The 14332-nt window shown below is 29.9% G+C and overlaps 1 protein-coding gene across 1 annotated transcript; it reads left to right on the top strand.

Annotated features, from left to right (window-relative positions):
• Nucleotides 1-4295: 4295 nt before the first annotated feature.
• LOC114370186 (CAAX prenyl protease 2) lies at nucleotides 4296-9877 on the top strand. Its single transcript, XM_028327471.1, has 8 exons — nucleotides 4296-4613; nucleotides 5659-5718; nucleotides 5869-6081; nucleotides 6299-6410; nucleotides 7342-7413; nucleotides 7566-7628; nucleotides 8501-8578; nucleotides 9590-9877. The coding sequence occupies exons 1-8, from the start codon at nucleotides 4407-4409 to the stop codon at nucleotides 9745-9747; spliced, it is 963 nt and encodes a 320-aa protein (XP_028183272.1). The 5' UTR covers nucleotides 4296-4406; the 3' UTR covers nucleotides 9748-9877.
• The last annotated feature ends 4455 nt before the right edge of the window (nucleotides 9878-14332 follow it).

The following is a 14332-nucleotide window of genomic DNA, read 5'->3' as shown; positions in this document are numbered from 1 at the left end:
CACCACTGACTTCTCTCCCTAGGGCTCTTCCTATAACTCTGCCTAAAGCCCGACCCAAACCTCTGGTTCTAACCATAATTTACCTATTAAAACAGTCATAACAATTTATGTAAGCGTTCAAAAAATACTTCAATCAATTACTATTTAATAATTCATAAATAAAATTTTAATTATGTTTTAAATAACTTTTTCGTTACTTTAATATATTCATAAATGTATATAGAAATTCTTTTTTCAAATATATAGAGTTGACAACACTAATTTAGTAAACTTAAATTAATGACCAAAATGAAACTACAATTTTGGTTTTTATTTCTAACAAAATACTATTTCATTTTTCAAAAAATTACTATGACAATAACTTTAATTTTTTTCAACTAATGAAAAAAAAATTAATTTTATACTTCTAAACATTATTTATATAAATATTTAATACTATGACTGTAATAATGTATATACGACTATATCAATAAAAAAAATTATAGTTACAAATTTACATTTTCTTGTTAAACTAAATTGTCAAATATATACTAATAAAAATTTTAAATTTATGATAGCTAACAAATTTATAAAAACCTTTTTAAAATATCAAATATAACAAAAATTACTTATACTTTTTTAAAAAAATTAAATCACAATAATACATATACATTTTTTTTAAAATAAACAAATTACTTAACTTCTTAATTAAAAACAAAAAATATATATAGCAACATTTATTTATTACAAAAAAATTAACAAAAATATTAATTTATTTAAAATTATAAAATAATTTTTTCTTTCAAATTAAAATAAAAAAATTAAAATAAATTTACAAATTGGATAATCGGTATGCCTTATATGGATTCTCAACCTTCCTCACGCAAATGGAGAAATAAAAAGAGGGAGAAACCTAGGCTACTTATGTAACAACCATTCCATTGGTTTTCTTTTAAATAACTAAATGAATAAATAAACAATCAAAATAAGATTATGTTATTAGAACTCTCACTATATAAAGTAACTTTTAATCCCAGAGCACTTTTACAAAATGTTGTATTCCTTTTTTCTCTGACTCTCAAAAATCCTAACAGAGCAATCGGAGGAGGAGCTCTACAGGACACCAGAGACGTAACCATTGCTAACAGAGAACGCTTAAGTGACTACCTCGAGGTAAGTGATGAGTTACTCACGCTTGAGGATTAGAATGAACATGTGTAAGGATTCCTAGAGGATCAATTTTTGGGTTATTTTGAGTTGTTTTTTGAAATGTAATTTTGTTCTTATGTTTTAAATCGTGAATTGGTTGTGTTTGACAGACCAATTGGTGTCCTAATACGAAATTGTTATGAAATTGATGTGTTCCTCTCTTAAGTGGGAATCCTAAAAATTGGGTCATTTTCTAATTGATGAATTAAGCAAGGAGTACGTTAATATATATGTTCATATTAAGTATTACATGTATTTGTATAGTGGTGTGTTATATATATTTGATACATGTAAATATATTTATAAGCTTTGAAGTTAGATATATCTTATTGTTAAAATATATGCTTATCTATTTGTTAAGTATATTTTGTAGTTAGTTAATAAGTGGGATGTTAAATTATGGACATGAGATATGATTGTGAATAAGTGAGTAGTTAATATTTGATGTGATATTACTTGTGTTGTAAGTTGTTAATTATACAATAACCCGACTAACGTTTATCTTGAGAAAAATATTTATGCGCGAAGTGTTAAAAGAAAAGTGTAGGGTTCCAAGTTAGAAATTTGAAGTGTTAAATTGTAGCATAATATGTTAAACGTGTTTGAAACACAAGTGTGAGGTTGTGTGTATTATATAATTCATGAACAGTGTCTGCGTGCAAAAGTTATTTTTTAGGGGTTGGACTTGAATCAGGAAAATGAGATTCTAACGGATTCTTTGGAGTTTAGGTCTTGGGAGTAAAGACACTCAGTTTGAGTGCTTCATTAAACCTATGTTGATCTCATACGGTTGAAGCATTCTCTCATAATAAAGTGACCTTGATTGGTCACCTTATGATTTTACTTAGTGAGAGTGACCTGACATACCCATTGTGTGGCGTGTCTTGTTATGTATTCATAAGCGCCCAAGTGTGATTTTTCACTGACATGATACCACATTGCATATAGATTCAAGTCTCACTATAATTGTTGCATAACGCCTATGAATTGTTTATCATAAAATTGGTGAATGTTGTTATGTTTTAAATCAACTGTGTGATTCATGTGTAATGTGATTGGTGATTGAAAGATGAATTTTAAATTATAAAGTGGTGAAGTGACGTGGATTGTATTAAGTTGAGTTATGTTATAAATAATTCTATAATGTATTTTGCTTATGTTTTTGTTTATCCGTATTTTATTTAGAAATGTGATAACTCACTCTCGGTGTGTGTTGGTGTTTGGGTTGAATGTCATTTTGTTTCAGGTAAGCCAGCATATGATGAGTTTCATGCTGGAGACAAAGAAGCTTAGCCTATGTTAGGGAAATGCTCTAATAAATGTGACATCGGGGCATAGGGTTTTATTTCATATGTTATAATTCCATGAATAATATAATTATTTTATGTTTTTCCCTTTAGTGTGAATTCTCTTCATTCAGAATGGGCGACCTTGTTTTGAGCCGAGATAATTTTATCATTTATTTGAACAAATTCTATTATGATTTCACTAAATAAATGTAAACCTTTTACCCTTTTGAAATGTTTTTATTTAAATGTGTTTTAAAACTTTTAATTAATTTCACATTCTTATTCTTTTTATTATTAGTATATATATGAGTGGGGTAGAGGGTGTCACTTTTATGGCAGCGGAAGACGACGACCACAACAACGACGGGGCACAATGCAGACGGACCAGGCACAGAAGCTCAAAATCATAGAGATGGCATGGAGGAGGAAGAGAAAGACTAAACAGTGCACGTGAGGAAGAGAGAGGGAGAGGGAGTGCTTTTTAAAATTTTAAGTGAAAGACATTTTTGTCACTTCACTTAAAATGCTGGGTGTACCAGCAATACGGATGGTGCCCAAAGCAAAAGCTTACGTATAACGGGAGTCCATTTAAAACTCCAAAAGACGGATCTAGGTAGGAAATGGCCCATGACAATTATTAAATGTGCCTCCATTATTACTAAATGTACTTTCTTTCTTTTTTAATAACTTCAGTCAAATATCCTTTTATCTTCTCTTTCTCTTTTAATCCATTAAAATATTTGTTTCCTTATATTTTCTCCTCTTTTTTTTTTCTTTCCAATTCTCCAAGTTTTCTCCTGCAAGAATTTGGCAAGTTTTAGATTCAGCAAATTAAGTTTTGAAAGATATCAAAGTTTAAAATAAAAGCATTGTTATTGATATTACTATCTTACCTTCTTGCAGTAAAAAAAAAAAAAACTATCTTTCCTTCTTTAGTAACACGTTTATTTTTTAGATTAAAATTAAAAGTGTGCCCCATTTTTTGCAAAGAATTTGGTGAGATACAAATAAGACTATAAAAGATCTCAAATTTTAGTCTGTTTCATTTTACCTTAGAGTACTAACATTCATAAAAATGTATCATATCAAAGCTAATACTAACTATTCAATTATCCAATCAACCAATAATATAACTTATGGTGGGGTATTTTGAGATTACAGTAGTTCCATTATATCTACTTTTGCTTGCAACATTATTGGGGTGTTCCAAAGCATATGCCTTGCTTTGGAGATTGTCTAGGCTTTAAAACTTTGCTAAGATAATTGTTGAATTTAATTCAATGTGTACTACTCGATTTATTAACCAAAGATGCCCACGGACGCATTGGTTCCTAATGTTTTTTTATGATAAGTATTGGATAAGAAATAATGTATTTAATGTATTGGAAATATAAAATACATTTAAAATTTAATATAAAAGATAGTAGAAGGATTTGTAAGAGGATGAAATGTTTGAGAAGTTTCTCTAGAAGTATTTTTTTAGAAGATAAAAATAAAATAAAATTTTCTATAAGATAAAATTATTTATTTATTAGCTAATTTATAAATATATTCTGGTTTTTAAGAGAAATTATATGAAAAAATTTCTATAACATCTTAGATTTATTTTAAGGATTATCTAGGAGAGATGATTTTTTTTATTAATATTTAGGAGAGAGGATAATACTTCATAAACAATTTGATTGTTTATTCATTTTTAAATATATTTTTATTTCCATAGAAAACATTTATTTTTAATAAAAATATTTTTTTTCTGAAAAAAAAAACACTAATAAGTAAGAAGTAGCCATGAACTTGACTTCTTCAGGTGACCAAAATAGTAACCGTCCTCATTCCTCAAGTAGTCAACCAATGTCCTAAAGAAATAATTCAATTGACCACTTTCCCCCTTCTTGCTCTCTAGGGTTACTACAAGAAGCAGCATCCGCAATGGAGCAAGACGGTGTCGTTTCGCAGCCAGTTGCGTTAATGGCGTGCATAGCAATGGCCCTGTTCTACGTGGCCATCCTCTACGCTCCCACCGTGCTCATTCGTCTCCCACCTCCTCCTTCCTTCAAAGCCTACATGATCCGTCGCTTCCTATGCGCCGTCGTTTCCTCCATTCTCTCACTCTTCATTTCCGCTCTCATCCTCCCCGTATGCACTCTCCCATCTTATTATTAGTATTATCAGTAATAGCAGGCAAGTTAGGTATTGAAAATGGAAAGTTTTCATTGGGAAATATCATGGATTTGTTTCAGCTTAACCAGAGGTCTCGAGTTTGAGTCCTAAGATATATGTAACTGTGTTAAATACTTGGAGTGAGAACTTTGTCGCCTCATAGTGGTCTTATTGCGTCTCGAACAAGGAAAAAAAAAATTAATGTGATTTCCAATGCATCTTTAACATGACTTCGAATAAAAAAAAACATTCTATTTCAAATTACTTAGTGAGGACATTTCTTAGCAAAACCCTTGTGTTATTAAAGATTTAACGAGCTACTGTTGTTTTTGGTGATTTGGATGCATAATTTATGGCAATTTTTTACTGCAAGAGAGATTGAAAAGAACATTTTTTAAAATTGAAGGAGTAACAAAAAGCAAATTTAAATTTGGGGACAAAAACACGGTGACATTAATTTGAATTTCGAGGGACAAAAATACATATTAAAACAATTATTAAAAGACTTAGATGCATTTAGCAATGGGAATTGAGTATAGGGAAAGGGGATAGTCTTAGTCATTGAATGGGTAAGTCACCAATCCTTAAAACGGACTATTTAATGTACTTTATCCACCCGCTGGGTTACGGGTGAATATTTTACCAGATAGCTAACTAAGGTTTGAGTTTCCGTTGGGAGAGGTGTCCTACATGTATTATTTGATAGTGTCTTGAACAAGATTGCTTATGAAGGAAAATTACGTTTGGTAAAAGAAAAACTTACATGCATTTGTTTTGATAATTTTGGTGTTTTGCAATTAGAATTACAGTTTTACTTTTACAATTTTAATATTTTTAACGCAAACCTTTATTATACTGGTTCATGAGGTGAAATTCAGTTTTAAATAAAGAGTAACAAAATACATCTAAGTTTTGTCCTATATTATTGTGAAATTGGTGGGGAATTTGTAGTCATTTTTGTAAAAATTAGCTAAAATAATCACAATGTTTGAGTTTACTCTTGTGATTTTTCTGTGTGAAGGTGCAAACTAAGGAATCGCGGCACATGTTTGGTGTATTTGGCATCCGGAGGGACCATATTGTGAGTAATGTGTATGAAATTCATGGTTCAATTGAGGGATGAAAGAGCATTTTGTCTTGTGTTGTGTGGTGATGTCAAGTTGTTGTTTTTGTTATCATACGCAGATTGGGAAAAAGGGTCACTCATTGCTGAATTTTCTGTATGAAACAGTGGCAGGCTGTGGTTCTTCCTCTTTGCTTGACCTCTCTAATGTATTCTGGGTCTATGTTCCTCAAGTGTCTTCTCTTGCTGGCTTCTTGGAGGCAACACACAAATTCTGGTGCTGCCCTTTCCTTTGATTCCTGTAAATTTGCCTTGCAGAGGTTTCTTGACTGGTTATCTGCGATTTCATCAAATATTTTGGTGTGGCGAAACTATGTTGTGGTTAGTATCATTATCATCATCATGCATGTTTAAGCTTTTGCTATCAATAAGCTGCTGTGTGTGTAGCTTATTTTTCTCTTGTGCTTATAATGAGAATTTAAACATATCTGTTTGCTGACTTGTGAATACAGCTTAGTTGATGTGTGTTTCATGGGTTCAGTTTCATATCTCACATTTATTATGGAAATGATTTATTGTGGTATACTATACTGAACAGGCACCCCTTACTGAGGAGTTGGTGTTTAGGGCATGCATGATACCTTTACTTCTGTGTGGAGGACTTAAGACATACAGTATTATTCTTCTTTGCCCCATTTTCTTCAGCTTAGGTAAGTACATAGATGTCAATTCTAGAAGATGTATGTGATTTCGATAGTTATAGAGTAGAATTTTCTATTGTTGGATGTAAATGAGAATCTTTTATCATTTAATATTCAAAAAATTGTTTTAAGAGAAGGCATCAAACATCCATTGTAGTATAACAATGCTATTGTAACAAGTTTTATTAGAGCTGAAGTTCACTGCACTTTTGAGAAGTTTTATTTTTAGTAAGAAATTTTATATAAAACATTTGGAAGACTTTGTCCTTGAGAATTTGGTTTTTAACAAAGTCCAAAGGTGTTATGTGATCCATGTAGTTGAACTCACTCAGTGGGATAAAACTAGTGTTGTTGTTGTATTGAAGACTTTAGAAGGGGACATAATAAATTCATTTTATGGTTACAAGTTGAAGAAGCATGTGTGTGCGTATGCACGCATGTGCATGCATATGTATATGTATATGTATATAAGAGATTCCCTTTGTCCCTGTACTATAAGGAATTAGTGGCCAATATCTTAACTGTCTTGTTTAATTAGACTATATATGCAAGAGTAACTTGCTGCCTTTATATTTTAAACAAGACACAAGAATAAATATTAACTACTAATTAGCAAAGGGTACCTACCAGAAAGGAAATGTAGTGTCGAAAACTCTGTTCAGTGTTCACACTATCTCTCACATGCACAATCCTTTTCAACAGTGTTGTCCTAAGATGTAATCTTAGAAATAATTTTGGAAATTCTTTATACTTTAATGAATTATTGTATATTTTGCATTGCATAGATACCAGATAAAAAGTTTTAATGGTGAGCTATAATCCGTTAAATATTCAGCAAATTTTCGTTTGGTTGTAGATTGAAGAAAATAGTGAGCAGAAATTGTTGTCCTTTTCAAATGCAAGGCTAAATAAGAAGTTTTACTGCATTATTGGTTTGCAGCACATTTAAATCATTTCTTGGAGATTTACGCCAAGCAAAACTACAGAATAGTGAAGGCTGCTATGGTTATAGGTATGGTCAATGTTTATGTTGTTCATTACCAATGTCACACTGGCAAAGTTGCTGTATCTTTTATAGAGAATTTTAGATTTTGGGGCATTTCAACAATCTCAACTTAGTATTGTTGGATAATAATCTCACTGCAAAATGAATTTTGTCTCCAGGTCTCCAGCTTGGCTACACTGTTGTCTTTGGGTCATATGCATCTTTTCTTTTCGTTCGAACTGGTATGTGGTGTTTGGGCACTTGATTGATTGGTAATGTTACTGGTTATGTTGTGGTTATATTTGGTCTGACTTCTATTAAGTGATGATAGAATGTGCTTCTGAAACACAAATATGAATAGATTCAGCATTGCTAAAAAAATGATTGGATAATGACGTTTAGGGTTAAAATGACTCTGGATTTTACCCTTTAGACTGGAAAGTTTTGTTTTTAGTCCCCTTATAGTTTTATTTATTTATTTGGTTTTGGTCCCTGCCACTAACGATATACCACAACACATATTCTTCGAGAGACAACCATCAAGGCTAATTTTTGGTATGAGATCTAAACCTAAACGGAATGAAACTATAGGAACCAAAAACTAAAACAATGAAGTTGTGACTGAGACAAATTTTTAACAAAAAGGGACCAAAACCAAAATCATGATAAACAATAGAGTCCAAAAATATTTTAAACCTTTCTATAATTATATATGCTTGCCAATATTATAAAAATCAGGAAGGTAAGTACTAAATTTACAAGTTAGTGGATCTAACTCCTCTTCTATTTTAAAGTGTCCCTAACAAGAAAACACACAGAATAAAGCCAATATTAAATGTGTTGGATAAATGTAAATTCCAGCACTTGCCTTAATATACAGAAAGTTTATCTCTGTTATGGGTTGAAATGATAGGAAAGACAGATAAGTATGATATATTGATATTATATTATTATGACATGCTATCATTCTCTTCACTGTTCATTAACCTTACTTTTCTTTGAGCTATATAGCTGTAGTTAGCAATTTGATATCATTCTCTTCACTGTTCATTCTCTTGTGTTTGGTTGCCGTTTTTTTCCTGTCTCTCATTTGCTAATGGCTTATGCTTTGCAGGACACCTTTTAGCTCCCTTAGTTGTGCACATATATTGTAATTTTATGGGACTGCCTGTATTGTATTCGCAGAGAAGTGGTACGTGTATCAAGTTGCTTATGGAGTAAATTGCAAATTTGACTTCTTTGGTTATTATATCAAACTACTATAGTACTATTATTATTATTATTTACTTTTAATCTTCTTACCCTTTTTCTCTTGTTTTTTCTTTTCATCCCAAGCCTCTTTGCTTTTAATTTGTCTTTCATTTCTTGAACTATTCTCTACTTACTATATAATCTAGAGCTCAAAAAGTACTGCCATTTTGTGATGAACTTATGATAGATTTGGAAGTTTAGTTTCAGCTGGACTTCTGACTGGAGGCACAAGTTAAGAATTTTTAAATTCTTAGTAATTGCTTAAATTGTACAGTTAATTAGTTATTTTCCTCCATATCTCTTTTCATTACGAATTATTTACTAAAAATATGAAGAAAAGAATGTAGAAAATATATAGTTATCAGTTACAACTTTAACCTGAGACCTTTTCCTCCTTTCCCTCCTTCTTAACCATCCAACCAGCCTTATATCTCCTAGAAAAGTACAATATTATTGGAGTAACTAAGACATTTCACTTACAATAAACAAAATTTTAATTTTTTAACAGTTTGGTACATATGGGACTGAAATTTTACACTAACAGTGAATCAAGATTAAATCACTAGTTGTAAAAGTTTGATCTATGATTCTAAGTATGTTTATTTTAACCGTTTCTCTAGCATGAAACTTGAAATATAGTTCTCATGCTTCTGTGGCCATTATCAAGTTTTAGATCTAATATCTGATGGTGACACACCGACACCCAATGAGCTCTCCCTCTTCATAAGACCTTATATTATGCATGCATAGGAAGATTTATTTTATTTTATTTTATTTTTTCATAAAAAAAAGAAGAGGGGGCCAGGGATAAAAACAGTGCTAGTTAGTACGATTAACTGTACTCATGGTCTGCTCATTTTTTTCATGGAACTATGAATAAGGTGATTTATGGCTTCACTATACATTTCCATACAAATGTTGTTTTGGACTTATTCATCTGTTTCTGTTTCAGGGATTGTAAGTGTAACATTCATAATAGGATTCCTGGGCTTCTTGTGGCTTCTTTTCCCAATGACGGGCCCAGAATTGTATAATGATAGAATAGATAACTGCAGTTGTTGGCAAAGGTACTGCACATGGAGAGAAACGATAAGAATAACCCAGATGTAAATGTTACTATCTTTTTTTTGGTGGCGAAGGAAGAGTAAACTAAGAATGATTGAATAAATTCTAGAAGAACACGGTTTCACTCAAAATTGCTAGAAGTTAAAATGAGTTTAACTCAGTTGGTTAAGTAAAATGTGTGTTATAAATTTTCTAATATTGTTTTTAATTCTTACAAATAAAAAATACTTATAAATATCTTATTGTAAGACGAGATCAAACAAGTTCAGTAAAATTCATGCAAATGACTCCATAATACAATAAAAGTGAAGAGGAAGAATGCTTGTAACTCATTTTGGCTTGAAATGGTGAAGGTTTGGTAGTTTATTTGTCCTTCAATTGCTCAACTACCGAGTTAAATCTTTGTATGCATTATTAGTCTCGGAGGCTAAGCAAGCCAATTTCCTAATCTTAGAAATGGTGAGTTTCTCCATGTGCATAAAAAATATTACTGTCTGGACCTTTTACTTAGATATGGGTTTTTAATACATTTTATTTTCTTTTCAAATAAGTATTTTTAAGAAAATGCTGCACCAACACCGCATCCTTTTCTGGAGTGATGATAGTTTTACTGTATTTTTTTTAAAAAGAAATGGCAGTTGGTTGAAAAAAAAATTAAGAGTTTAATTTTTTTTATATTATTAAGGTAAAATTTTTACACTACCAATCAATTAAAAATTATTATAGATATAAGTTTTAAAATAATTTATGTAAAAGTTAATAAATTTATAACATACGACAGTTTGTATTTAAATGATAGTATAAAATTCATTTTCATTTAAAGTTCATCCACTATTTACAATTATTCCAAAATTGTCACCCATTTATTCACATTGTGAAAATAAAACATTGTGAAGATTCTCTAATTTATTTATTTATTCCTGAAGCGGCTGTTAAGTGGGATTCAATATTACAATTCACCACCTCAAAACCTTAACCTCAAATTCATATTCACGCCAAACTAATCGCAATGTGACTTGGGACAATTCAAAACCCCAAGATGATGACTTTGAGTTATGAGATTCCTTTTAATTTTTCAATTTGCCACTCGAGCTAATCATTTTTTTATTTTCAAAAGCCATTTTTTTATTTACATTTTTTGTTTTTCATTTGTCAAACCCGTCCTAACTCCATAATATAGTCTTAGATATGGTTATGATGGCCGAATCTGCAGGCTGCAGATACTCTGTAACAAAGAGAATATAATTTCAACAAACATTTAATACAGCTAAGTTAAATCCAAGAGGGGGCAGTGGTAAAATGTTAGATATGTTGGTCCTGCTCTGAGGCATCTCTTGGTTTAGCCATATGGTTCTGTTATACTTCAACTCCACATTACTATTGGTTATTTTATTTATTGTTTTATAATATATATAATTTTTCTTCAGTATCTTTCGTCATATTTTTGGACCCATTTATTAAAATCTATAGATTTTGACTGACTTGTGGGTCTTCAAAGGGAATCTCAGTCATCATGCCCCGGTCCTTAATTCCATATCAAAAACATGACATACTGAGCTGGTTTGGTGACCTTAAGAGGTCAGTTTCAGTTAGATGCAGGATTTACATGATGAAAAATTTGTGAATTCCCTTTGGATTTTGATTGGACATTCTTTATTGTATTTTGAACGGAGATAAATGCAAATTTGTTTGCAATTTTTTTTTTCCCATTAGAAGTTTGAACACGAACTTGTATTTTTCACTCTGAAAATGATGATGTCATGTTCCTTAAAATGTCATCTGTAAATCGAATACTTGGCAAAGTTTTTTAACTGCATGCTACTTGATTTGGTTTATTCAACAAAAATTTAATAAATACAGCAATAATTACAATAGTGTAATGTTAACCAATAATAAAATTTTCTCTAAAACAACAATGATAAAATAATATAATAATTAAATTAAATATTTGTGATATTTTAATTACATTTTGTTATGTTGTCCTTGTGCAAACCTAAGATGAGGAACAAAAACACCAAAGTAGAGGTACAAAATGTTTTATTAGACTAGTTGAGTCAATCCATTTATTTATGTTTCTGTTTTTGTAGGGTGGGTTGGAGTCTTCAATCCACCAATTAATCCACTTTGACTTGCTCTGCTTAACTTGTCAGCCAAATGAGGTGAGGCAGGTTGGCTTGTTGGGTTAGTTTGTGGGTTGGCTCGTTAGATTTGTGTACTTGTTTTTTTTTTGTGATGTGTTTTAAAACATTGAAATTAATTTGTGTTATTGAGGTTGTGGACGACTGGACTTATGTTAGTGGAGACTTGAGAGTAGTTGGTTTCAGATTTCTAATATTTTATGAATTGTGGGACTCATTGAAATTGTGATTTTTTTTTAAAAGGCCTCATTGAATTTGTGGTTGACTGGCTCTAGTTATTGGTTTATATGATGAAATAATTCATAACTTCTAATTGTTGGAATTGTTAGATGAATCCTAATAATTTAGCAGTGTAGTATTGTCATGACATTCCCTTAGATCATATTTTACATGTTGCTTGAATTTTCTATGAAATATGAATGAAACACTTAGCATTGTGCTTTATAGTTGACAACTAGAGATAGTATTTCCTATTTTATTTTTGGTCATAATTTTGTATAGATGAGTAATAAAAAATTTTATTTAGATAATCTTTATTCTTTTCTATTTGTATTATTATTTTTAGTAAGTTCATTAATTTTTTAATAAAAAAAGTACAATACCTCAATTCGTCAACCTGTCTATACAGAGTAGGTTGAGATTTCCAATCCATTTTGTCTACGTACCCCTTGATCTTAGGCAGATCAATGGCTAGATGAATTGCTCCCTTTCATCACCCTTACATTCGAGGTGTTGCTTAGGAAGAAATGAGTTCGTAAATATAGGGATGAGAGTTTTTTCTTTATTAAGAGAGGATAAATTAAAGAAATATAGGGATGAGAGTTTTTTCTTTATTAAGAGAGGATAAATTAAAGGTTAAATAATTGGCTTAAATATGTTTTAGGTGTTAGTTTTTTCTTTTTTTGATCGATGTAAGTCTATTTTTTTAATTTTAGTCCTGCTAAATTAGCATTTTTTTAATTTTGGTTTTTGTAAGTTTTTTTGTTATTTCTATTCCTTTTAAGTTTGTATATTTTCAATATTAATCGTTTTAAGATTCTAATTTTTTCATTTATAATCTCCATAAATTTATGCATACATGAATCAAAATTAAAAAGACACAAACTTATAAAGATTACAAATGAATAAAATATCAAGGATTAAAATTAAAAAGATACAAAATTATAAAAATTAAAATTTAAAAAATAAACTTATAGTGACAAAAAAAGAGTGCTAGCTTACAAGAACAAAAAACATATTTAAACCTAAATAATTTAACAACTTTTCAAATTATTCTAATATTTTTTTTTACCAAAGAAATCAAATTATTTTCATCCTTTCCACTCCTAATTTTTTTCTCTACCAAACAGACCATAATAGAGGTATTTGTGCTCGTGCTTACTTTTAAAGAACCCGTGCCTGTTAATAATTTTGTTAGAACTTCATCTTATTAAGGTCAAGCAACATTTGCCTTTTTTTTTTTGTTAGTAATATGTGCTTACGTAATTACTACTTTACTAGTGCTAAATTTTTATTGTGGACCTTGCAATGTACATTTTATTAAATAATAATTGCTAGTAATTAATGTTAATTCAATCTAAGAATATAAAATTATTTGGGAAATTCATTTAATAAAATATTTCAAGTTATTCGGTTGAAGAAAAAAATTACTGAAGTTAGTAAAAAGTAAAAAAAAAAATAAAAATTGGTGTAATGGTATAATTAACTAAAGATGGGTAAAAAGTAAAAAAAAAGAAAAAGAAAAAAAAATGATGTTGAGATGGACATACTCATAAATCTTAATGATAAATTGCTAATATATGTTCAATTATATATAATTTTTAATTTGAAATTAAATAATATTTAAGACTTTTTGACACAGTTGTTTTATGATATGATACGTTCTGCATCCGAATTGCAGTCAACCGTAATTGTATGCTATGAGGCATTGACAATGTCATGTCCTCTCTGATATTTTCTGGGTTGCCTTTGTTTCTTCTTCTCCCATTCTAATGAATCCTCTTTGACTTTTATTCTTGAATCTTTTTATGACTTCTTTTCTGATAAGAAGATATCTCTTATAAAAAGAATCTGAACGATAAGCCATCTCTGTCACCCTTCGTATTCATTTCTTTTTTTTTTTGTAATTTTCATCAAAATGTAACATATCTTTTCACTTTGAAAGCTGACTGAATGACTAACCACGTTTTATTTTTATTCCACCAACTTAATAATTTTTTATTTTATTTTATTTTTTCACTTTGAAATTGAGCTAATACACTGGCAAAGGTTATTTGTTTAATTTACAAAAAAAAAGGTTATTTGTTTGTCAAGCCAAGTGAAAATAATAAAATAAAACTTGCAACATGACACCATTATACAGATTATGACTTTGCTTCTTGGGGGAGGTTCATACTTGATATAGAATCAACTTATTTTAATATTATTTATTATTAATATATGGAAAATCAACTAGAATTCATGGTAGCTAATAATTATGTTAGTATATATAA

The sequence above is a fragment of the Glycine soja genome, chromosome 10, assembly GCF_004193775.1.
Source record: "Glycine soja cultivar W05 chromosome 10, ASM419377v2, whole genome shotgun sequence".
Classification (NCBI taxonomy): domain Eukaryota; kingdom Viridiplantae; phylum Streptophyta; class Magnoliopsida; order Fabales; family Fabaceae; genus Glycine; species Glycine soja.
The sequence above is the reverse complement of the archived record's forward strand: the minus strand, read 5'-3'. Positions and strand labels throughout refer to the sequence as shown.

Coding starts and splice junctions, on each gene's coding strand:
- LOC114370186 (XM_028327471.1), top strand. CDS start 4,407: ATGGAGCAAGACGGTGTCGTTTCGCAGCCAGTTGCGTTAATGGCGTGC. Junction 4,614..5,658: donor TTTCCGCTCTCATCCTCCCC/GTATGCACTCTC, acceptor TTCTGTGTGAAG/GTGCAAACTAAGGAATCGCG. Junction 6,411..7,341: donor CCCCATTTTCTTCAGCTTAG/GTAAGTACATAG, acceptor ATTGGTTTGCAG/CACATTTAAATCATTTCTTG.